Consider the following 26,490-nt stretch of genomic DNA (forward strand, 5'->3'; position numbering starts at 1 on the left):
TAGAACTACTTAAACCTAACTAACCTAAGGACATCACACAACACCCAGTCATCACGAGGCAGAGAAAATCACTGACTCCTCCGGGAATCGAACCCGGGAATCCGGGCGCGGGAAGCGAGAACGCTACCGCACGACCACGAGCTGCGGACGTGAGTTTAACTCCACGTTCCCAGTTCACACTGCTTCATATGTTGTGCGTGTGTTCCGAGTTAAAGCTTAAACCTTTTTCTGTGCTGTGAAGTTTAAAATACCGAAACGGAAATGTCTCGTAGCAGGGACAAAGTTAGGGAAAACGACTCAGGTGCTCAAAACAACAAGAAAAGCTATATTATGAACCATTTTTGAAATCCCAAAAAGGCCCTTTCGACAAGTTTCTTCAGCTAACATCTTCACGGATTAAAAATAAAACTGATGTATGCTCCAATGGCGAAGGCATTAACAGTAGCCTCTCATGTAGTGCTCTAGATAAAAATGAAAATATAGTATTGGAATGCGAACCTCTTTGCTATCCCGCAATGAGGCAGGCCTGCTAGTAGCGATCGTGAAATAATCAAACATCCGAATCCAGGCACTTGGCCTAAGACGAGAACATCCTCCATGGCAGATGGAATTGTTCGGAATGAGGCTACTAAAGTTGTAAATTTTGATCATCCTTCAAATGAGAACAGAAGAAAATTTTCACCTCATTTTTACTAAAGAACTTTAACAATATGATCCATGTGGCTCGATCAACGATATTCTCGCCGCCGGTATGAGTCATGTTCCCGGCTGTGTGCGCAGAGCGCACGGTGACGCCACCTACCTGGCCGATCGGGAGCGAGAGAAAAAGATGAGGAAGAGGGCGTGTATTTTGCTTTGGGAACCCGAGCAGTAGCGGTGTTTTGGGAACCGTGGCGGACAGCAAGCAGGGTACGTCCAGAAGGGGCTGTTTACCCGGGTGACGGCGCCGTGGCAAATATCGCCAGCGTGGAAAGAGACGTTACTGGGAAGCCGTTGGTGTTGTTTTTCCGCTGATTCGTGTCTCCTGGAATCGGGATCTGCGGCGGCTGGCATCGTCGAACAAGCAAGATGGTAAGGGCCTGGGCTCTGTATTTTCTTGGGCCGTCGCTACTCCTCTGTCTGGCCTAAATGTGTTGATTTTAATTGGTTTAATAGTAATGTTTACAGGTGTATGTTGTGTGATCATAAACATTTACGAGGGCCTGGAGTGCTGAGACCCACTGTCAAGTTTTAAACGCCATTGAAAACAGTTTGCTGGTCCTTGTTTAAGTACCGCCTGGTTAGGGGTTATTGTACTAATATTACACCACGGAGTTAAAATTATACACGCTATTGGTTCAAACAAACGTAACAGCAATGTTATTACAATCAGAGATAAATATATCCAGGGGGATATATATATATATATATATATATATATATATATATATATATATATATCCCTGGATATATTTATCTCTGATTGCTGTTACGTTTGTTTGAACCAATAGCGTGTCACAGACACGTGTATAATTTTGAAATCAATAGTTTCCTAAATTTTTACCAGTTATTGAGAGGCAAGTTCTTATTGTGTGTTTAATGGCCTGAAACGGACTATTGATGGTGGTACTAGAATTCCTTTAATGACAGTAAATCGATAATTTAATTATTTCATATATTAATTTTACTGATTTGTTGCAATGAGTTATTGTGTTTCTAGTTATTTAAGGCAGATGTCGGTCTGTTTTAGGTACCCATTTGTTCTGGGATTTTCTCGTGCCCATTCGTGACAGTTGCTGCTTCCGTCTGGGGGTCCATATCGAGCCCGTACTGGGAACAGCTGAACGGGGGAACGTCCGTTTTCTGAGCGAAGTTGAATCTCAAGATCTTGTTTGCTCACATGAAATTGTATACGTTACATGCTAAATTAACTGAGTTATTTTGGTAATAACAAGCAATGTCGTAATGAAAGAGCACATTAATTATAAAATTTAACTTATTTCAGTAAATTTGTACTAGGCCGTAAGGGCCGCGTTTTTGAGTATTTAAATTGAACTACTTTATTTTCACCTGACTGGTAAATTTTAAAGATGTGTGGTAGTTTTAGACATGTGGTGGTTTTGTCAAGTTCTCTTGTTTATAGGTACCAAATAAAATGTTAGGTGCAACTGTCGATGGTGATTGACTGGTGTATTACTTGGATCAGTCCTACCACCCTACAGCCTGTTGTGCTGAGTTTGTGTCGTTGCTTAAAAGGTGTACTTACATGTCGTCTCGACACTTCACGAAAATTGGTTGTATATTCGCCATCTACCGACAAAGTGTTTTGTCATTGTTGTAAACTTTTTGATTCTCCTTCGAACAAGCTGTCAAGCGATGGGCTCTGTGATTGGCTTCATTTAGGAAACAGGCTTTAAGAGCATGAAAAACCAGTTAACTATGTAGATTTTACAAAGAAATGAACAGAATGTGAGATATGGTTTAAACAAAAAAGTGGTATGGTCAACTTGTCCTTTAACAACTAGGAAAAGAGAAGGAACATTAGTATCAGGTTCTAAACAGAATTATGCTCGCCATCAGTTACCTGGTTCAGCATAATATGGTCGTAAGAGGAACCAGCGACAAGCTGTATCAAGATAATAATGGCAATTTTCTTGGTTTCATTGAAATGATAGTAGAATATGACCCCATTTTGCAGGTCCATCTAAGGCAGGTAAAAACTCAGTCATGTTCATTATCTTGGGAAAAAACATTCAAATAAACTCGTAAATTTGCTTGCCAACAAAGGAAAAAAAAGGTTAATATTTTTTACTAAAAAAAGTTTCAAATGGCTCTAAGCACTATGGGTTAACATCTGAGGTCATCAGTCGCCTAGAACTTAGAACTACTTAAACCTAACTAACCTAAGGACATCACACACATCCATGTCCGAGGCAGGATTCGAACCTGTGACCGTAGCAGCAGCGCGGTTCCGGACTGAAGCGCCTAGAACCGCTCGGCCACAGCGAACGGCTATTTTTTTAGTCATACTTGATACTACTACTGATAAAACCCTCAATGAACAAATAACACTGGTCGTTAGGTTTGTAAACTTACTAGAAAACAAACTGTAGAAGAAGACTTTCCGAACGTCACTTCAACGACAGGAGAAAGTTTGACAGACAACCTTTGGCGAAACTAGATCAACTAGGTTTCGATATTCGTGACTGCAACAGAGCGAGGTGGCACAGTGGTTAGCACACTGTACTCACATTCAGGAGGCCAACTGTTCAAACCCGCCATCCAGATTTAGATTTTCCGTGATTTCCCTACATCGCTCCAGGCAAATGCCGAGATTTCTCCTGTGAAGGGGCACGGCCGATTTCCTTCCCCATTCTTAACACATCCGAGCTTGTGTTCCGTCTCTAATGATCTCGACGTCGAAGGGACGTTAAACTCAATCTTACTTTCCTTATTTCATGACTGCAGAGGCTCAATTGACGATAGTGGCACCAATATGGAAGGTTATCACAGTGCTGTTCAAGCACGAATCCTATAGTGTAATAACAGAGCATTTTGTATGTCATGTGCTAACCACAGTCTGAATCTTGTGTTATCAGATGCGGCAAAAGCAGTTACATTTATTGGTGTAACTCAAACAATATAAATTAATCTTAGTGCATTCAGTCAGACATGGGAAATATCACTGAAAAGGGTAGCTCGTTTAACAGTAAAGCAGCTGTAAGGTACTCAATAGAAAAGTAGAGTGGAGATGGCCTCAGCTATAAGGTACCAGGTAAGAGAAGTGAGAGATGCCCTTTTTGAGGTGAGCAAAAGCAGTGACAAATCAAAAACAAAGAGCGAAGCACACTTACTTGCTGTGAACGAGTTACAGAACTTCGAGTCTACGATAGTCATTGTCATATGGTATGATCCTCTCTGTGCCATCACCACAGCAAGTAAGGTAAGCAGAAAACATGGACGCAGAAGTAGAAATTAAATCCCTCGGAAATTTAGTGACGTTTTTTGAGATCTTCCGTGAAGAAGGTTTTGTCAATGTGCAGATAACTGCGAAAGAGATAGCCGAAAGTTTAGTTAAGTTTGATTGAAAATATAAAGAGGAGGATTGGAAAGAGGACGAAGTAATTTGAAAATGAAAGTGATGAGACGGTTTGCAGGGCACAGTTTCTAGAAAAGAAATACAAAATTAATTTTGTATACCCTGTCGTTGAAACAGTACTGAAAGGTCTAGGCAAGTGGCTAAGTATTCCGAAATATTCGGATCTTTGCCTTCTCCAGAAAGTTTAAAACACATACAGAAAGTTTAAGACACGAAGAACTGAAAATTCTATGTAAAAAACTTGAGAGAGGGGTTAGTGTAAACATAAATGGTGAATGTTCAAAAGATACCGTTGCATCAGAACTTTTGACAGATATAAAAGAGTTCAGAGAAATGGTGCCCAAGGATATGAAAACTAGTGCTAATATTCAATACTTAAATGAAATTGGAAGCCCATTTCCCAACATTTATATTGCTTACGGAATTTTGCTAACCGTGCCAATAACTGTCGTCTCTGCTCTGAAGCTGATCGACATTTATTTCAGGGGCAGCATCTAGCAAGAACGTCTGTCTTCTCTTCCATGTTGTCAGTGTAACACGATGTGGTTTCAAAACAGAATTTTGATGATACTGTTGATGAAATTGCTCACGAAAAAGCAACAAAATGATGTTTTGTGTAAAGTGTGAAAAGCAAAAAAATCCTTAGTGTCTGTAACTTACAAATAATTTAATGTAATGTGAATATAGAGCACAGTGAAGTGATGAATACATATAACATATCTACGAACGTTATTTGAATTTAAATTTCATAATTCATAGGATTCCAGTACGTACGTTAGCTTTAATTATTAACGTCTTATTAGTTACCATACCTATTACGACTACTCCTCCTGTGATTTAACACAACAGTAGGTCTGCTGTAGTAATACTCTTTTGATATACTAGTAGTAAGTCAACGATAATGTTACAGTTCTTTTCAACGTGGCATAGGGGTATCTCCTGTGTTGAATGATGGGGCGAAAAGGGACGGGGGGATGGAGTAGTGACAAATGAGGAGGAGCCGAGGGGAGAAGTTTTGCACTGGGTTCCGCGCCAGCTAAGGCCTGTCGCGATGTGGGTGTATGTGTTAGTGGAACCAGAGCCTCAGAAAGTTAACAGAGAATGTTCAATGACTGAGAAATTATCGTTTAATATAACAACCAAAGTGTATTTAACATTTCGTGAAAGAAAATCAAAGGTGCAACGGTAAAAAAGTAGCTATCTCAGAGGACTTCTCTTTCTCAATTGTGACGAGCTAGTCTACTTCCCAAATCATATTCGACAAGTTCAGGTACCTGCGGGCGAGCGCAGTATGGCAGATGTCTATTTGCTATTTTATGACAACCGTATCAATCCAGGTGCTGCACGTCTGGTGCCTATGGTTTGGCCAACAGAGCAGGGGACAGTTTTTTTTCGGTTTAGCACTGAATACATTTTTTTGTTAATGCGTCTAATGCTCTAAGGCGTACGTATAAATATAACAATATTAGAAAAGCCAAATTTTTATCATTGTTGTATGAGTATTGTTAGAACATCAATGGAACAAAAAAAGTGTCCCTGAAGAAACACACAGCGAAGCAGACCTAGTTGAATGTGGGTCAGCGGTACTGACCCCTCTAGTAGGTAAACAAATAGGTTGTGTAAGCATATTGGGGAGAAAATTACAAATAGTTGCTGTAAGTGGGATTGGGAGTGGAGCCTTCAGTCAATAAGTGCGCTAGTTGAACGATAGTGCATTATAGTCACATAATGCGAGCAGCCACTGGGCGGTGCGTGACTGGAACTAAATCCGACCCAGAAATTTTCACGTTCGGAGGACTAAATCAGAAGACCCGTCAGGTTAGCCGAGAGCGCTAAAGCGCTGCTTCCTGGACTCGGGTAGGCGTGCCGGCCCAGGATCACATCCGCCCGCCGGATTAACGACGAGGGCTGGTGTGCCGTCCAGCCTGGAAGAGATTTTTAGGCGGTTTTCGACATCCTCTAGGTGAATACCTGGCTGGTCTCCACGTCCCGCTTCATTTACACGACTCACAGACATTTGAAACACATCCGCACTTTTCCACGATTTAAACTAGACGCAGACAGATGGGGTACTCTGATTCCGTCGATTCGGTCCCGGGGGGGGGGGGGGGGGGTACAGGGTGGCGGCAGGAAGGAAATCCGGCCACCCCTTCAAATTAACATGCCATATCCGACTTAACCACGCCAACCCCGCGCACAACGCGGGGCAAAGGAGCAAGCGATAGATAGAGGATTAAATCAGCAATATAGTGACGTTAGTAGTCAAGTGACGGACATGCTAGAATATGATAGTGAATAGAACAAGCCAGTGCAGGCGCTGCCATCACGTGTTAATGGTTGTTCCGCTTAGAGAACCGGCAGTAGGCACGAACTCAGTATCCCTGCGAGGTAGGCCACCATGCGTTGCAGACAACCGGCCTTCACAGTGTAATATAAATAGATGGAAATCAAATTTCTGGCGACTACTAAAAATTCTCAACAGCTGTTTGTACTGATATAGTCTCCTAGAATTATGTTCTTTACTTTCTTTCTGAAACTGAAGTTTTGTTTCAAATCCATCCTCTCTTAAAACTTCATTATTTTCTGTCCTCCGTATCCTAAAGAAGGTGTTGCTCTGAAACCTGAGACCACTAGTATTTTACCACTGATGGCAGCGCCTCCTTCCCTTAAACATTCTGCTATTATTCCATCCGGTCCCTCTTCCCTTCGTGTTGAGGTGAAGGCCGTACCTAATTTTGCGCACGTCTTACTTTTCAACCAGCCGAGGGGCGTACAAACAAGCAGCCTGCGAAACCCTGCTGTTGGGTGTTAAAATAACGTTGGTACAGCAGTCTGCCATAACTGTGGGTTGGGTTTCAACATGCCACGGCCCAACCCTGTACTCCTGCAGCTACCTACGCGATAGGAGGTGGGCTCCTGCCACAGCATAGCTACCCAGAGCTACTATAAATTCTCCCCGCTCAGCCACAAGCAAGTGGGTGGACTCCCGACTCCAGCCGTGGCCGTGACAATCTGCAAGCCAGCTGACGGCCCAATATGGTGCCGAACAGCTTCAGCCTCAGTAAGCGGCGTCCTCAGATAGGCCTGCTGTTCCCGCGTCTTGAGTTGGTTTCGCCGTGGGTGTCATCGTCTGACACTTTGAGCAGTTCTGAGAGTCCTGCGTTCACTACCGGGCGTCAGCACTCCTGACAGGCTGTTTGGAGTTGCTAGCAGTCCACCATGTCGACTGGCAGGCTGATGCCATCCTTGAGTCAGTATGACAGCTTCACCGATCATCGTTATTTCGCTGTGACAGCACTCAGCTGCCAATGCTTGTATTGTATTGTATGTTAACCGGGGACCTAGAAACGACGGAGAGGCTCCGTCCCAGCCGCAGCCGCGGTGGTCCACAACCCCAAGACGACTACCGCAGTCCACTTCACCCCTCCGCCGCCCCACACCGAACCCAGGGTTATTGTGCGGTTCGGCCCCCGGTGGACCCCCAAGGAACGTCTCACACCAGACCAGTGTAACCCCTATGTTTGCGTGGTAGAGTAATGGTGGTGTACGCGTACGTGGAAACTTGTTTGCGCAGCAATTGTCGACATAGTGTAACTGACGCGGAATAAGGGGAACCAGCCAGCATTCGCCGAGGCAGATGGAAAACCGCCTAAAAATCAACCACAGACTGGCCGGTTCACCGGACCTCGACACAGATCCGCCGGGCGGATTAGTGCCGAGGACCAGGCGCTCCTTCCCGCCCGGAAACTGTGCGTTAGACCGCACGACCAACCGGGTGGGTTTGCCAATGTTTACACACATGTTGCCACGGGACTTTATGCGCTACCGGCGTCAAGTCGGGTTTTCACAGGCATGAATTTCTTACACGTGTATCCCGCACCACTATGCTTATATGCACGTTAGCGTTTCCACACGTCGCAGCTGGAAATGCCATTCATACGACTTTCAAGGTGGTGACAAGTGAAATTATTCGTACGGGAGTTTTGTAGCTTTTAGCCGAAGTGCTTACAGTGACACTGATGAACAAAAAGCGCACACACAAGTATTGAGTATGGAAACATATCTCGTAGGAATAATTTCGGTACATCCAATATGGTAGTAAGGGAGTTATCTGCCAAGAACAACGTTTCGTTCGAAAATCATTTTGGAATGAGTAAAATCTATTTTGAAATCTTTTGAGCCATATTTCCGGCTCTGTACAAAAGTCTAAGAGGAGTATGTAAGATGTCCTTCCAGCTCGCATTAAATTACAAGCAACACTGAAATATCTGGCAACTGGTGTCACTGAAATATATATATTGCATTCCGGAGAACAGTATTCTTCAATTTTTATGTTATCTACAATACACTGATGGTTCATCTGAAAGTAAGATATTCATCTGGACAGTTCATCTTTGTTTATATTTTCAGGATTAATCATGGTTCTGATAGGTCACTGGTGTTGTAAATATACGTTTCTTTTACCGAGGGAATACTTAACCAAAATTTTTACTACTATGCAAAACAGTCATTACTCAGTGGCAGCGCCAATACGAACACTGCTATATATGCATAGGATTTGAAAGTGGGTCAAGAACAGTTTTAAATATCTAAAGCCACAAATAAATTTCCATTGTATCGTGATATTTACACTCGATGACTAAAAGAAAAAATCATCATCTCATTCAGAAATTTAGAAATAATAACTTCAGAGTATTGTCTGTTTTGCAGTAATATGAACCTCAGCACTGTCACACTGCCATTTACAACACTTTTTAATCCATTTCGTCACTTCAAACGATGTCTTACTCTATTACAAATGATGATGATGTCCCATAATCGACAGAGCGTAGGGGACGATGCGGGAGACACGCACCGCTGTACTAGCGGAGGTGGTTTGCCATTTTCTTCCTCCGACCGTAATTGGGATGAATGATGATGATGATGATGATGATGATGATGATGATGATGATGATGATGAAAAAAACAACAACACCCAGTCATGTGGAGGCAGGTGAAAATCCCTGACTCCGCCGGGAATCGAACCCGGGAGCGCGGGCTCGGGAAGCGAGAACGCTACCGCAAGACCACGAAATGCGGGCCTATTACAAATAAGTGATTATTTAGAGTTGCTGAATACTAAGAAGTTGTTCCTGTTACTGTCGCACTGTTTAAGAACAATTTACCACTTTAGAATGCATTTATTTACGTAGTTGGAGACTAAGCCTATTATTCTGGTATGACGCAAGCTTCTCACGTAAATGAACACGCGATTCTAGATCTGTAATGTCCGACGAAACAGAGTAGAATGAGAGGAGATCCACCTATCGGCAGGTGCTGAAGCTCGTGGGCGATGGTAGGGGAAGCCACATTGTGCAAGAAAGTAGAAGGGATTTCAGCTTCGGTAACTTACGCGCACGTTTGCAGGACAGTGTGGAGGTTGGGTGTTTCCATGTAAACTGACATACGCGAGTGGTGGTGCGGGTACGCACGTGTAAAGAATTCACGCCATTCGGGAGGACGACGGTTCAATCCCGCGTCCGGCCATCCTGATTTAGGTTTTCCGTGATTTTACTAAATCGCTTCAGGCAAATGCCGGGATGGTTCCTTTGACAGGGTACGGCCCACTTCCTTCACCATCCTTCCCTGATCCGATGAGACCGATGACCTCGCTGTTAGGTCTCTTCCCCCAAAACAACCTAACCCAACCCAACCCTGTGGAATCCCGACTATATGCTGAGGTAGCACCCTACTGTCTCGATGACCACACCTACTGATGGGAAGTGGACATACGAGGTGGTACCCAAAAACAACCGGAATTATTTTTTAAAAGCTATATATTTTCAAATTGTTTACAAAACAACTTTATCCCCTTCAAAATACCCTCCATTACAACGAATACGTTTGTCGCACCGGTGCTTGCACTATTCGAAACAATTTTTTAGTCATCTTTAGAAATGGCTGACAACTCCTCCCTCGTTTTTTTCTTGACTTCTTCGTTATTGTCAAATTGGTGTCCTTTCATGCCCCTTTTTTGTGTGTGCAAACAAGAAAAAGTCGCATGAAGCCACGTAAGGCGAGTAAGGTGCGTAGGGCACGGAACCCTGTCATTTTTAGCCCAAAACTGTCTAACAGAGATGGCTGTGTGTGCAGTTGCGTTATCATGGTGGAAGAATCAGTCTACTGTCTGCCACAAATCGGGTATTTTTTGACGAACACTGTTGCACATCCGTCTTAAAATTTCCAGACTTATCTCTCGAATTTTTGCAATATCTTCGTCGATTCGGGCAGTTGATGGACGTCCAGAACGGGGTTTGCTATCAATTGACACGTCGCCTTTCTTAAATCGAGCAAACCACTCGTACACTTGAGTTTTTCCCATAGCGTCATCTCTGTAAGCTGTTTTCAACATCAAAACAGTTTAAGCAGCATTTTTACCAAGTAGAAAACTAAAATTCACAGCTGCCGTCGTTCACTTAAACTTACCATCATAAAAAACGAAACAAGAACAAAACAAAAAGAAAACAGCGCTAGCAAAATCAATCATTGCAGATGAACAGTACAAGCCAGGTCGACAACACAGGTGGCACTAAACTGGCCATGATTTGTGTTTGGGTAACCCTCGTAGACGTCTTGTACGGAAATAATGCTGAATAAAGAATGTTGATACTGAATGAGCTTTCCCAACTATGCGCTCGCTCCGGTGTTGGTAAAACGCAAACCACAGTTGCCATACATGTCATTCTGTGGCAGAACCGGCGTTATTGGCTTCTGGTATCAATGTTGACTACTGCTCAGCCGCGTATTGCTCAGAAGTGAGGCGCCACCACACTTTGTTGCCAGGGAAGCGACTTGAGAGACCTTATGCAGTTACACGTAGTATAAACCTATCTAATGTCAGAATACGTGATCCTGTACAAGACATAAGCAGCCGTTTCAACCCCAAACGAACTATCCAGAGAGTAGGTTCAATATTCCTTGGTCACGGTGTCTCAGAACACATGCAATCTCATCTGTATGTGTTTATGCCGATTCAATCTTTACCAGACCACACTCTAATTTGTACTGAACCCAGACCTCTGCCTCGCTCACCCACTATAACTACGATGACGTACTTGGTGATATCTCTACAAAGTGATCCTAAATCTTCTGCAACGTGAACCAGAGAAGCATGGGCTTCAGAGAGTTGGTGAACTATATTCTGATCCTAGGTCATCTTGTAAAAGGTGGCCCACACCTCTAGCATGAGAACTACATAACAAAAATACACTGATGTGCAAAAATTCCGGAGAAGGGTAACTTCCACATGATGTGTCACTGCCAACTGACATAGCTCGATGAAACTTGTACCATAAATACACTACTGGCCATTAAAATTGCTACACTACGAAGATGACGTGCTACAGACGCGAAATTTAACCGACAGGAAGAAGATGCTGCGATATGCAAACCATTACCTTTCCAAGGCATTCACACAAGCTTGGCGCCAGTGGCGACACCTACAACGCGCTGACATGAGGAAAGTTTCCAACCGTTTTGTCATACATAAACAGCAGTTGACCGGCGTTTCCTGGTGAAACGTTGTTGTGATGCCTGGTGTAAGAAGGAGAAATGCGTACCAACACGTTTCCGACTTTGATAAAGGTCGGATTGTAGCCTATCGCGATTTCGGTTAATCGTATCGCGACATTGCTGCTCGCGTTGGTCGAGATCCAATGACTGTTACCAGAATATGGAATTGGTTGGTTCAGGAGGGTAATACGGAACGCCGTGCTGCATCCCAACGGCCTCGTATCACTAGCAATAGAGATGACAGGCATATTATCCGCATGGCTGTAACGGATCGTGCAGCCACGTCTAGATCCCTGAGTTAACAGATGGGGACGTTTCCAAGACAACAACCATCTGCATCAACAGTTTGACGACGTTTGCAGTAGCATGGATTATCAGCTCGGAGACCGTGCCTGCAGTTACCCTTGGCGCTGAATCACAGACAGGAGCGCCTGCGATGGTGTACTCAACGACGAACCTGGGTGCACGAATGGCAAAACGTCATTTTTTCGGATGAATCCAGGTTTTACTTACAGCATCATGATGATCGCATCCATGTTTGGCGACATCGCCGTGAACGCACATTGGAAGCGTGTATTCGTCATTGCCATACCGGCGTATCACCCGGCGTGATGGTATGGGGTGCCATTGGTTACACGTGTCGGTCACTTCTTGTTCGCATTGACGGCACTTTGAACTGTGGACGTTAAATTTCAGATGTGTTACGACCCGTGGCTCTACCCTTCATTCGATCCCTGCGAAACCCTACATTTCAGCAGGATAATGCGCGACCGCATGTTGCAGGTCCTATACGGGCCTTTCTGGATACAGAAAATGTTTGACTGCTGCCCTGGCCAGCACATTCTCCAGATCTTTCACCAATTGCAAACCTCTGGTCAATGGTGGCCGCGCAACTGGCTCGTCACAATACGCCAGTTATTACTCTTCATGAACTGTGGTGTCGTGTTGGAGCTGCATGGGCAACTGTACCTGTACACGCCATCCAAGCTCTGTTTCACTCAATTCGCAGGCGTAACAAGGCCGTTATTACGGCCAGATGTGGTAGTTTTGGGTACTGATTTCTCAGCATCTATGCACCCAAAGTGCGTGAAAATGTAATCACATGTCAGTTCTAGTATAATATATTTGTCCAATGAATACCCGTTTATGATCGGCATTTCTTCTTCGTGTAGCAATTGTAATGGCCAGTAGTGTAGTTAGAAAGTCACCTCGATTTCTGATGGTCTCGAGGATATTATAAAATGCGGAGAATGGTTCTTAATAGGGTATGTGATCGTCAAGGATAGCAAGACATGCTCTGCAACGTGCTCCGATGCTGCCCACAAGGTTTACAAGGAGTTCTTGTGGTAGGAAGTTCCATAAGAGCAGATGACAACTGCGGGATTGCTGGATGGTCGTTGGAGCACGTGGGCGCTGAAATTCGCCTGCCCAACGCCTCCCAAACTTGCTCGATGGGACTTAACTCGTGTGAACTGACACGCCAGTCCATTTGTCGAACATTCTCTAGTTCCAATACCTTCTCCGCCTGCGCTGTTCGATGTGGTCGCGCATTGTCATTCATGGAAATTTAGGGCTGATTGCAAACCTGAAAAGATGCACATGAGGAAGCAGTACAGTGTGACTAACGCTGACCGGTCAGTGTACCGTGTTCAAAGATTTCGAGATCAGTACGTCATTGCAACATTAGACAGCATTAAAATTATATTTTGGTGAGTATCTACAGCCTCTAAATCTTTAATAAAAGAAAAGATGGTCGGTAGTAAGGTATAATATAGACGATCTACGTTTAAATCGTGCTATTAGCTGATTTCGATGGCTTGTCATTTTCAAGCATCTTGGTATCACCTTTTGCAGACACTTCTTACTAACTACATATATTCGTTAAACTTCAGCATCTTTATCGAATTACGTCGGTATTTAAGTACAATATCCCATGTCGTACTAGAAAAGTCTTGTACCAATGAACCGTAATCCTTAATATTTGACATAAATTTCAATTTGATACCTCTACGCGTTCCTGTGGAAAAGGAGTCTGAACAGGTGGGCAGACAGACGGACGACAAAGTGATCTGATAACGTTTGCAATTTTATCGGTTGAAGTGCGGAATCTTAAAAAGGCCGACTAGTCCCGAATGTGTCAGTTTATATCAAGCTTACCCTTGGACGCAAAGGAAGAAAGCGAGTACTAAAAAAAATACATACTTACGGAAGTACTACAAGAAGAACAGAGGAATTCAATTCCTTTGACAGAACGGCTAATGGGCAAACTGGATAGTGGTCTCCACAGACGGCTAAACTAAGAAGACAAACCTAGATTGTTATAAGGCTGTACCAACGCTCCACTGTGGCGTCGGATATGCAAATGAGACTAGAGCAGTAGCCCTACAGAGCAATAAAGAAAGGTACACAACACTACTCTTCCAGACACTGAAACTGCTAAGAGAAGTATCTCTCCATTCACTTTCAAGAGAGTATGTGGGACCAACCAAATACCTGATTGATCGGATCAAAACATCTATGGAAGGAAGAAAGTTTGGAGTCTAACTCCCCATCGACAATGATATTACAGATGGAGCCCAGGTTCGGATTAAGGAAAGAAATCGGCCGTCCCCTTTTAAAAGGAACCATACCGGCATTTGTCGTAAGTGGCTTACAGAAACCACGAAAAACGTAAATCTGGAGAGCCGGACGGGAATTTGAAACATCATCATCCAGAATGCGAGTTCAATCTGCTGATCTTCGCGCCACTTTGCTCGGTGAAAACATCTATGGTTTCGGCTACGCTGAGGATGAGTAACGTCAACTCCGCAAGTAAATGCAAGCACACAGCGGAATACGTGGTGCATCGGCTACTCCCCGTCGATGACCCAGCTACAGACTTACACGAACACAGACACAGAGCGGTTCTAGGCGCTACAGTCTGAAACCGCCCGACCACTGCGGTCGCAGGTCCAAATCCTGCCTCGGGCTTGGATGTGTTTTATGTCCTTAGGTTCTAGGGAACTGATGACCTCAGACGTTAAGTCTCATAGTGCTCAGAGCCATTTGAACTTTTTTTTTTTTTTTTTTTTGAATACACACAAATACAAACCACGTTAGACCAGGAGTACGACACTGACGCTGTCACTTATCAGTATGTGCAAGAAGAGGTCGTAGTGGCGCTGGCTTCGTTAAAGAAAGAGAAAACACCTGGAACCGAAGGCATTCTTGCAACTAGCGCCACAGATCGTACTCTATTTAACATCAGCACTAAATGAAACATTGCGACTAGGAAGGTTACTTGAATCACGGAAGACGAAGGAAGCAGCAATTGTCAAAAAATATGAAGACAAGATCCCTCGTAACGTAAGTAATACAGCCGTAGTAGTCCTATAAGAACTTAGTTATTAGTATGACGTTGCACTCTCTCTGGTCTAGATACCTGCATTGATTCGGTTGGAAACGCAAAGCTACTGTGCGCTAAAGAAGTAAGAGATTCTGAAATTAAACTTCCTGTTATGAGCGGATAAGGGCAGTTCAAGCAACTCGTCCACTGTTTGGCATTATGATGTCCTTATGATGCCACCTCGCATTCTTCCGTGTTTGATATTTCAGCATAAGGTAGTGGCTGGTTCAAGTGATATCTTAATAAGCTGAGTTTTGAAAGGGCAGTTTTCAGCGTACTGTCAGTCTCCGTTTTCTTTTTCATGATTAACAATGACCAGAGTCAGAGGAGATGACTTACACCTGGATGCTTCTATCATTTCCTTGGAATCTTGAGGTGTTTTCAAGGCCACCCACAGAGAATGTAATTTTGATCTTCAGGCCACTAATTTGGTTGGTAGTTACATAATCAATTAAAGAAAAGTTCTTATTACGACCACTAGCAGAATCGCAAAATATACAAGGTTTCCCAAGAGGAATAGTCAGTATTCAGGGATACCAGCGGTTCTAGGCGCTTGAGTCTGGAACAGCGCGACCGCTACACTCGCAGGTTCGAATCCTGTCTTGGGCATGGATGTGTGTGATGCCCTTAGGTTAGTTAGGTTTACGTAGATCTAAGTTCTAGGGGACTGATGACCTCAGATGTTAAGTCCCATAGTTCTCAGAGCCATTTGACCCAAGGGATACGATAAGAACGATATCGAAGCAAGAAAATCAGGTGATCAGAGCTATGAACACTTTTCACTTCGCTACTACGAAACATCTCTCTTCTACTGATGAGGTGCTGTTAGCACATAGTATGCATTTTAATGCCCATGTTTATTAGACTACTTGCTTCGAATGATCATTCGTGTCATATCGCTTAATATTCACTATTACTTGAACACCCTGTATAGGGCTCTTCAGTGTACTCATCCAAGGCAGGAGTAATGAAATGAAAATAGAATGACATCACTTTATTTGTGCTCTTTTACACAACAGACATAAATATTCGCTTCTCCCAAGAACATGCAATCTGAAAGAATATATAGAAAGTTACCACTTAAAGTAAACGTCATCGGTTGCTATATTTAGCTTTTACTTGCCTATAATTGACTGGGCGACGGTTGGGGGGGGGGGGGGGGGGGGGGGCGGGCGGCGAAGCGAACGCCCAAGTATTGTGTTTGCTCTGCCCTCTCATGTACGGATGTATAGCAATTGACCTTCCGGCTTCTTTCCCCTAAAAAAAACCTGTTTTACATGGTTCCTACCCCTTACAGCAACATTTTGAACGCTAATATCTGTGGAGTCGTTTGGTTATTCCCCACTTTTAGTCTCTCAGCAGATGAGTATGGTCAGTCTGAGCACAGCTGTAACAATAACTCAGTTTCGAAAGAAAAGTGGCTTAAATGTTGTTTTTTTTTCCCTGGCCCTTCATTTACGGTACGTGAAATTCAGAACTTAAATATCAGTCTCACAAAGCGATTCCCAAAAATGCTTGAGAAAATCGAGTTGGAATTTTTCGAAAGTCCTTAATACCCTAAAGTATAGCCGATTTTATAAAAGATCGATAATTAAGAATTTATATATAAAACTTTGAACATAGCTGCTAAGGTTCAGTGATCGTGTCAGAATTATATTAGAATGAATAAGCCCTCGGTCACAAACATTAAGTCAAAATTGACCAGGTTTCGACGCTACTATGAGCGTCGTCTTCAGAATTAGACTAACTGTTCTAAAACATATTAGGTATATAATACATTAATAAAATTAAAGTTTGCACTGACTGGAAAAAGATGCAGTAGTTACAAGTCACATATTAAAAAAGATCTAAGCCGGAAAGGCGACGTCATGAATAGTTGTAAGTAAGATGGCGAGCCGCTAAGGGCTGCTCGTACTTTAGTGAACAAGGGTTGCAACAAGACTCAGGTGCCCACGTCAGAAAGTGTGGGCAAGTAACCATGGTGTTGCTACGAGCGCCATCTAGTAGCCGCAGAAACAACTAGGCTACTGTACATTCAAAATTAGACACATGAAATATTGATGCAGTTGACTCAGGCAAAACGTAAGCACTAATGATAATAGGATGAAGTTACATATTTATCTGCTTTAAACAGATACATTTTGTAACGTAAAAAAACCTTTAGTTATGACACAAGAAAACAGCTAAGATATAACAGGAAAACAGCATTTCAGTAATCTGCATGAGGAAATCTGAATCAAAGATCAAGCAATGGCTTTATACAGTCGAAAAAGTTTTTATTTCGCAGCTGCAGCTGTTCGTTGAGAATGAGGCCATCATGACGAGATAGCTGTTTGAAAATCTCCAATTCCTCTAAAACGTCTAACCTACGCCCCTTCTTTTCGGTATGCAGAATATTGTTATCACCTATGGCTTTAGGCACGTGTCCAATAATTAAGAGATGATCGGCAAGGATGAATTTAGGGGACTGGCGCCGTTCTTTCTCAAACGATGTTCTTTATATCTGATGATCTTATAAACGCCAGAACTTTCTGTAGGGGAGCGAATGGCTTTCAAATTATGAATGAAGTTTCTCTTTAGATTATTATTAGTAGAGAAGGCAAAATTGCAGTTGTATTTGTTGCGAAGCATGCGCTGAATCTGATAGGAAATGAGTCCTATGAAAGGAATAGAAAAACGTTTTTTTTGGGTTAATTTCAGTGCATGAGGTGTTGAGCGTGGTAGTCCTTGCAGTTTTCTTTTTTAGAATATCGTCCACTATGTTAGGCGTATATTCATTATTGACTGCTATGGTTTTATGTAAATTAACCTCCTCATTAAACTTTTCTGTTGAAAGCGGTATAGAGGTGGCTCGGTGGACGGCAGAGTAAAAAAAAGGCCATTTTTTGAGACTGTGGATGAAAAGAGGAAGCAGGCACTATTTGGTCAGTATTCGTTTCTTTTCGAAAAATATTGAAAGTGATGTTATTGTCTTCTATTGTAAGCGTCAAGTCTAAATAATGTAATTGGCGGTTTTCGTTTTCGAGTTCAATAACGAAAGAAATTTTTTTATGGAGGTCGTTAAAAAGTTTAAATATATGATCAGTTCTATCGGCGGGACCGTTATAGATGACTAGAATATCATCAACGTATTTAGTGTAAAAAAGGATACCTAGTGAAGCGGCTGAGACACGGTTAAACAGCTTTTTTCCCAAGGAATTGATAAAGATGTCGGCAAGGATGCCGGCTAAAGCGTTGCCCATAGCGAGCCCATCAGACTGCTGTTACAGTTTTCCGTTGAATTCAAAGTAGTTGTACTTGACAACGACATTAATGAGATTCAGAAAATCGGTAATTGTTCATCGGATAGATTTTCTTTAAATTGACGTAAATTTTCTTCCACAATGATGAGCGTCACACGTACAAACTTCAATTTTATTAATGTATTATATACCTAATATGTTTTAGACGTCAGTCTAATTCTGAAGACAACGCTCATAGTAGTGTCGAAACCTCTTCAATTTTGACTTAATATTTGTGACCGAGGTCTTATTTGTTCTAATATAAGAATTTATATTTTCAATGAAGCTCAATTTTTGTGTGTGGTATGTAATTAGAAATAAGAGGACGTAAATTTTTCATAAAACTACAATTACATGTGTGTTAATTAGCATATCTCATTAATTTTATATTTAAATAAAGTAGGTACTCATAATTAACTGAAAAAATCTAAAACATAACGATCGAAACAAAAAGCTTACTTCTGACAGATCGGCAGCCACTGCCAAGCGCCCGGATGATTCCCTCTACGCCAGTATCCCCTCTCAGCTGACCTTCTGAAAGGAACGAATTCTGGCAGCTGGAAATGTAGTAGTCAGTAATCGGTTTTGACATGTCCTGCCATAAAACCGCATGTGATGGAGCAAACACGTCGCATTCTTTCGATGTCAAATATCTTGCGAGACCTGAAACAAGAGCACAATTAGCAAACTTTAAACTTTTCTCATAAGAAACTGTTCACAATAAAAATAATTCATAATAGCATTCAAGAAATGTATTCGAATTCTGTAAATAAAGACTGCAATAAGTATGCACTGAATGGGTGAAACTGCAACACTCACACGTTTTGACGCTACAACATTCATCTTTGGCGCGCTAGAGTAGAAGGTGTCACAAAAACAGAAAAAATCTACAAGTTCCGAACGTTTTCTAATTAATAATATAAAAGCCGACAATCTTTTTTCATATGTGTGAGATCCCGTATGTTAGATAAATTAGCAACAAAAATTTAGATTCAAGCATTTTACCTATTAACTAATCATGTAGTTCGTGTCTTTTCTCCTTTATATTCTACTGATGGCATCAAAACTTATGCGTGTGATATATTCCTTATTTCGACTTTCAGCGCAGCTAAAAAGGTAATTAGTACTATATAATCATTTATACACCACAATTTTCTCGTACGACCATTTCACTAGTGCACTGTGAATATGAGGAATCAGCTAAAACATCAAATCTCCGATATCGCCACGGTCGGAAAAAAGGTAATGTGGTGTTGCATATGAATTCTGAAGATTAGATGGGTGGACTACATAACTAATGAGGAGGCACTGATGCAATTGGGGAGAAAATAAATGTGTCACAACCTGACTAGAAGAAGAGATTAGTTGATAGGAGACATTCTGAGACACCAAGGGATCATCAGTTTGGTACTGGAGGGAAGCGTGGGGGTTCAAAATCGTAGAGGGAGAGCAAGAGATGAATACAGTAAGCAGACTCAGAAGGATGTAGGTTGCAGTAGTTATTCGGAGATGAGGAGACTTGAACATGATACAGTTACATTAAACCAGTCTTCGGACTGAAGATGTGAGTCTTCCCACATTGGACAGACAGTGTGCACCATCGAAGGTCGGTGCCGAGAACATCAGAGGCACACTCGACTTGGGTACCTCAACAAGTCGGCAGTCGCAGAGCACTTTTTGATCGAAAATCACGAAATGGACTACCAACATACCAGGGTCTTGGCACAGACATCCAAATACTAGGAGGCTATCTAAATTCGTACCAGGGACGGACTCATCAACCGAGATTGCGGCTACAGCCTCAGCAGGGCATGGGAACCAGCACAGAGTCTAATTAAAAAGACGCTCAGCAAAGGAAACGAACGGGCGACTAGGGCGGACGAGGCAATTACACAGACGCCCGGGCGCGGACCGCGGAGAGAACACCTAGGGAAGGGGATTTGCGACGGCCGCCTTCCCTCAGGAGCTCAGTTCGTCAGCGCACCTGACGATGGCGACTTGTCTGATTGCCGAAATATTGTGCCCATTGGACACTACGGACCGGCAGTACACCCGTGGACTGTTCCAGTAGATAAATAAGTTGTAGCTTCGTATTTCAAAGAGTAACCCAAACATTAAAGTCTGGACAGGAGCATGTGTGGCAATTTTGCCTCGAATTTAGAATAATAGTTGACCTAGCACTAAATAGATATATGCCTAATAGAACAGTTTGTGATTGCAGGCACCCTCTATGGTATGCAGACTCTGTAGAGCAACGTGTGAAGGATGTGGTGGTGGTTAGTGTTTAACGTCCCGTCGACAACGAGGTCATTAGAGACGGAGCGCAAGCTCGGGTTAGGGAAGGATTGGGAAGGAAATCGGCCGTGCCCTTTCAAAGGAACCATCCCGGCATTTGCCTGAAACGATTTAGGGAAATCACGGAAAACCTAAATCAGGATGGCCGGAGACGGGATTGATCCGTCGTCCTCCCGAATGCGAGTCCAGTGTGCTAACCACTGCGCCACCTCGCTCGGTAACGTGTAAAGGAGCAGCGACTATTGTTCCATAGATGTGAAACAAAGCAGACGGCTAAAGGTAGAAAGATTCTAAATTTAAACGCGTTTAGATGTCAAAAGAACAATTCGTTAAGGTTTCAGAAACTGTCGTAACAGAATCCTCACAAAACCAAAGGGCTTTTGGTTTTATGTAAAAGCTTCCAGTGCCACAAGAGTTTGTGTCCAAACACTGATGCATGATATAGGAACTGAAATTCAGGATAGCAAAGCAAAAGGAGAAATGTTCCTTGACAAAGGAAGATTCAGAAGTACTGCCCTGGTTTGAGTTCTGTACGACTTCAAATTTGAGTGACAGGGAAAAGTTGAGTTAGTCGCACCACAGCCTAAGTCGTACTCAAGTAATATTTAATTCCACATTTATAAAATGCGATATGAAGTAGTGTAAAACTGAACTAAGTAGTCGAGCGAGTAAGGAAACACAATTGAGCTGACCGCTGGCCATCGTGGACAGAAAAATAATTAACAAATAAGTTTCTATGACTGCGTTTATTATTTTCTCTCGCTACTTTGCACTTAATATCATGATAAGGTAACTGTTTGGCGCTATATGTATTTTTTGGCACTCTGTCATTCTTTTAAACATAATCGAATAGCAAAAAACCTTGAGGTTGTGCGTGAGTTCGGGTTTGAAACGTTAGACGTCTCACTGACTCACTGCCTAAGTTGTACCTGTGGAGAATTCGTTAATCGTACCGGTCCGATTTGGGCGTTGATGAAAATTTCGTACCGGCTTAAAACTGTTTCAGCTGATCCATATGATGGAGAGAGGTTAAAATAAGTGAAAGCAGCTTACAACAAGTGGGAGGCTGAAGTTGAATTTAATGAAGCATGTGGAACATGTAATATACCAAGGCCTACTCCCTTTCGTCAGACTTCAAATTTTGGAAGACCTAAAGATGTGACAGCAGAGGTGAAAGTTGAATTACCACAGTATATAATTAATTTAATGTCCAGTTTCTTAGGAATAACTATTACTGAAGTAAGGAAATTACTTAGGAACTTACTGAGAAATATCATCTACCGCATAGCTTCAATAAAGAAAGCAAGCAGGTAAAAATTGTATTACAGGTTTATGAAAGAACATTCCACTTCGTCCTTGCGAGTTCCCAAAGCAATATCGATGGCAAGAAGGAAGGGGTTTAATAAAGAGCGTGTTACTGGTTTTTTGGTAAACACAAGGAAATACTGGATGAACATAAGTTTACTGCTAGCTAAATACGCCAAAGCGCCAGAGAAACTGGTATAGGCATGAGTATTCAAATCAAGAGATTTGTAAACCGGCAGAACACGACCACCAAACTCCCCAGCCTTGGAACGTCCTGTTCAGAAGAGATCTCCACCCCCTCGTGTTCTTGCCGATTGATGGACAGCCCTGCAGGATTCATAGTGTCAGTTCCCTGCAAAAGTACTTCAAGCATTAGTCGAGTCCTACTGGGGCAGTTCTGCGTGGTCGCTGGGGCCCTACACGATATTAGGCAAGTGTACCAGTTTCTTTGGATCTTTAGTGTATATAGCGTAGGTGAAACCACATTATCCACATTTCACAAAACGTCTAAAGTTATTGCCCTAGAAGGCAAACACCAGGTGGACACAATCAGAAGTTGAGGCAGGGGTCTTACAACGGCATGTGTATGTGCAATGAATGCAACAGGCAAATTTATACCTCTGATGTTAATACTTAATCGACAGATGGATGGATAACATCAGAATTGTTTGTCCTATGGCTAGAACATTTCATAAAATGTACAAAAGTAGAAAAAAGGGACCAGATACGAATTACGATTTTACTGGATGGATATAGCACACACACCAAAAATTTCGAGGCAGTTCAGCTGACTCGTGATTATGGTATAATCATGCAGTCATTTCCTGCTCACACGAACACTAAAAATAGCTACAATGACGACGCACCGTCATGACTACGTTCAAGTCGTGGCAATGTCATAAAACAAGCTAAGATTGCAGAAATCCTACGTAATGCATATCCCAGATTAGTGTGAATGGACATAGCACTAAAGAGTTTTAAGGCAACAGGCTTTTGGCCATGTGACAGAAATGTCGTCAAAGAAGAGGACTTTGTAGTTACCACTGTAGATATTGTTGTTGAATCAGACCAAGAGTCGGTCAATGAAACTGAAACAACAAAGTAGAATTCTGGGCCACCTAACGTTGCAACACCACTCAATGATCAGCGTGGACCTTCTACAGTATCTCAAGAATATGGGCCCGAAAACCATTCTGCAACAGTTGTCACCATTAACAGCCGACGGCCGATATGGCCGAGCGGTTCTAGGCGCTTCAGTCTGGAACCGCGCGACCGCTACGGTCGCAGGTTCGAATCCTGCCTCGGGCATGGATGTGTGTGATGTCCTTAGGTTAGTTAGGCTTAAGTAGTTCTAAGTCTAGGGGACTGTGACCTCTGATGTTAGGTCCCGTAGTGCTTAGAGCCATTTTGCGAATTACATAAATATAAAATAAGATAAATTTATCAGTGGTCTAAGGAAAGCGCTAACAGACAAAACATGGAATTTAACTTGGCGCTTAGCCGCCTTTCAATTCAAAATTGTAATCGGCACTAGCTGTTTGTTTTCACACTACGCGAGCAGTTAAATAGTGAAATGCCCACGGTGCAAACCATTTTTACAGCTACACAAAGAGATTTTAAAAAAATGAGTCAATGGTTCTAAGCACTATGGGACTTAACAAAAAAAAATTTTCAAATGTGTGTGAAATCTTATAGGACTTAACTGCTAAGGTCATCAGTCCCTATGCTTACACACTACTTTACCTAAATTATCCTAAGGACAAACACACACACACACACACACACACACACACACACACACACACACACACACACACACCCGAGGGAGGACTCGAACCTCCACCGGGATCAGCCGCACAGGCCATGACTGCAGCGCCTGAGACCGCTCAGCTAATCCTGTGCGGCGGACTTAACATCTGAGGTCATTAGTCCCCTAGAACTTAGAACTTCTTAAACCTAACTAACCCAAGGACATCATCACACACATTCATGCCCGAGGCAGGATTTGAACCTGCGACCGTAGCGGTCGCGCGGTTCCAGATTGGAGTGCCTAGAAACGCTCGGCCACGCCGGCCGGGCAAATGGATTAAATTTTAAATTTAACTCCGTGCTTATCCGTCTTTAAATTCTCCAATCAATTTACCAATTCTAATCAGCACTAGCCGTTGTAACCTCAGGAATGCGCCAAAACTTTTTTAATCCGGTCCTTGGCCACATTTAACACGAAAAAAAATTTAAAACAAACTTCACGGTTATAGCCGCCACTAAGCTAAGCAGATTAACAATTTTCCTGAACAGTGACAGGTGCTTCGGAGTTTCAGTTCAAAGTACTAACGAATTAATAAAGCTAATCGTCTAACGGGACATCCTCAAACATAGACCTAGACCCACATAGCACATGAAAAAAATATTGGCATTAACCAGTGCCTTTGCGCTGACGACACACCCCGACGACGGTTCAATCCCGCGTCCGGCCGTCCTGATTTAGGTTTTCTGTGTTTTCCCTAAATCGCTAAAGGCAAATGCCGGGAAGGTTCCTTCGAAAGGGCACGACCGACTTCCTTCCCCGTCCTTCCCTAAGCCAAGGGACCGATGACCTCGCTGTCTGGTCTCCTCCCCCGAACAACCCAACCCAGCACCCCGTTACACGTAAGTTCAGCCAGTTACATGAAGTGATATGGGCAACTCAGAAGTAAGGTTACGACTAGTCAATAAATAACCCCTAAAATCCTGCAGCATAACAGGTGGAATTTCTGAAAAGTAGTCTGTGATAATAGCTTAAACAGAGATGCGATTGGACGTTAGACAAACTATTTTACTGTGACAAATTACACTCAATCAACGCATATGGCGGTACTGCAAGAACGTGTTAATGATGGCCGTAAGAATAACACCACCAGGGAATATTTCAACTAGGCGGCAATAGCTCATATGCAGAATTTCCGTTGCCAAAGTAGTTCACTGGCCTATGTCGGTCCCAAACGTTTAACTTGGAAAATATCGGAAATAACAACCACTGGGCTACCGCTACAGCCACACAACAGACAGTTTTACGGGCCTTCCGTTTTACATGTTTTTAAGCACACGCGAGTTTCAGTACATAGCAAATGGCTACTCGGTACTAAACGGTATTAGCCCAGATGCACAACACCTGTTAATTTTAGTCATAACGCTTTACATTTGCCCACCAAGACACAACTCAAGAGCATACACCAAGACTAACACGTTTCTAACCAAACCCGCTGAAGATTCCGTGCAACCTCAGCCTTTCAGCACACGACAACGTGAGTTTTATGAAAAGTAGCTGATAAATTCTCCAGGAACGATACTTGACTATGGTGCTACCATCAATCTAGGAGTACTAGTAGTTCCCGCTCCGCACCCCCAAACCTTCGGGACGCCAGCCGCAGTGGATTGATTCTCCCTCTCCAGACAGCACTTTGTCAGGCCCCGCTGACGTCGACGTTGGTTCATTCCCGCCCTCAACGAGCCCACAACCCGGCTCCGCTGCGGCGTGTATCGCATTGTATACTGACGCGTCCCGAAAGCCCGTCAAAATCCCGTCCTCGCGACCTCAACGCAGCCTCTTGTCACGCAACTTGCGATGAAACTATCGTTGATGAGAATCGATAACCAAATAACTCAGCGGCACGCATCACATAGACCTCATGTTCCCAAACAACGACGGAATCTTTATGGATGACAATGCTCCACGTAACTGAGCCTCAGTTGTTTGCGACTGGTTTGAAGAACATTCTGGACAGTTGGTGCGAATTATTTGGCCCCACATCGTCTGACCTGAATCCCATCGAACATTTATGGTACATAATCGAGAGGAAAGTTCGTGCACAAAATCCTGCAGCGGCAACACTTTCGCAATTATGCACTGCTATAGCGGCGGCAAGGCTCAGTAGTTCTGTAGGGGACTTCTAAAGACTTGTTAAGTCCATGCGACGTCGAGTTCCTGCACTACTTCGGGCGAAAGGAGGTCCGCAACGATATTAGGAGGTAACGCATGACTTTTCTCACCTCAGTGTACATTCCCGAATTGATAATTGTGTACATTACAATTTTCTTAAGACCAGTAGCCCACGCGCAAAATTTATTTTGTTAAATTAGTTCACCGGCCAATGTCGTCCCAAACGCTTAACTTAAAAAACATCGGAAATAACAGCCCCTGGGCTACCACTACAGCCACAACAGACAGTTTTACGGTCGTTTCTCCACAAACATACAAGGTTTATTGACTACGTTTATTGACTACGTACTTAGCCTACAGTACTAGCCCGTTAGTTTGTACGTTTTACCATCGCCGATAACATCTTTTAATGTCCATTTACGAACTAACAGAGTAAGTTGGCTTAACCAGTTACCCACAAAATTACACAAAACAGAATGCAACTGTAACCCCGAGTCCCAACGACTCAAGTAACCACTGGTAAATGTTAAAGGAGCGGTAAATCGTTCCGATCTCTTCTTTATCATCACACAGAAAATTGCTTCAGGGCACGTCATAAATTTCATCAATGTGTTATAGCATAAGAAACGAACCTACATCATCATTCATTCTTGGCCACTGAAAAACGTATTCCAAC

At 43.0% G+C, this 26,490-nt stretch overlaps 1 protein-coding gene across 1 annotated transcript in view; it reads right to left on the bottom strand.

The window, feature by feature from the left end:
- LOC126298384 (inactive phospholipase C-like protein 1) overlaps nucleotides 1-26,490 on the bottom strand; it is a 1,421,164-nt gene that overhangs the window by 101,567 nt on the left and 1,293,107 nt on the right. Inside the window, exon 8 of the mRNA XM_049989691.1 lies at nucleotides 18,755-18,958. Coding sequence (XP_049845648.1) covers nucleotides 18,755-18,958 — 204 coding nt within the window. The remainder of the gene's footprint in view (nucleotides 1-18,754; nucleotides 18,959-26,490) is intronic.

The sequence above is a fragment of the Schistocerca gregaria genome, chromosome X (assembly GCF_023897955.1).
Source record: "Schistocerca gregaria isolate iqSchGreg1 chromosome X, iqSchGreg1.2, whole genome shotgun sequence".
Lineage (NCBI taxonomy): Eukaryota > Metazoa > Arthropoda > Insecta > Orthoptera > Acrididae > Schistocerca > Schistocerca gregaria.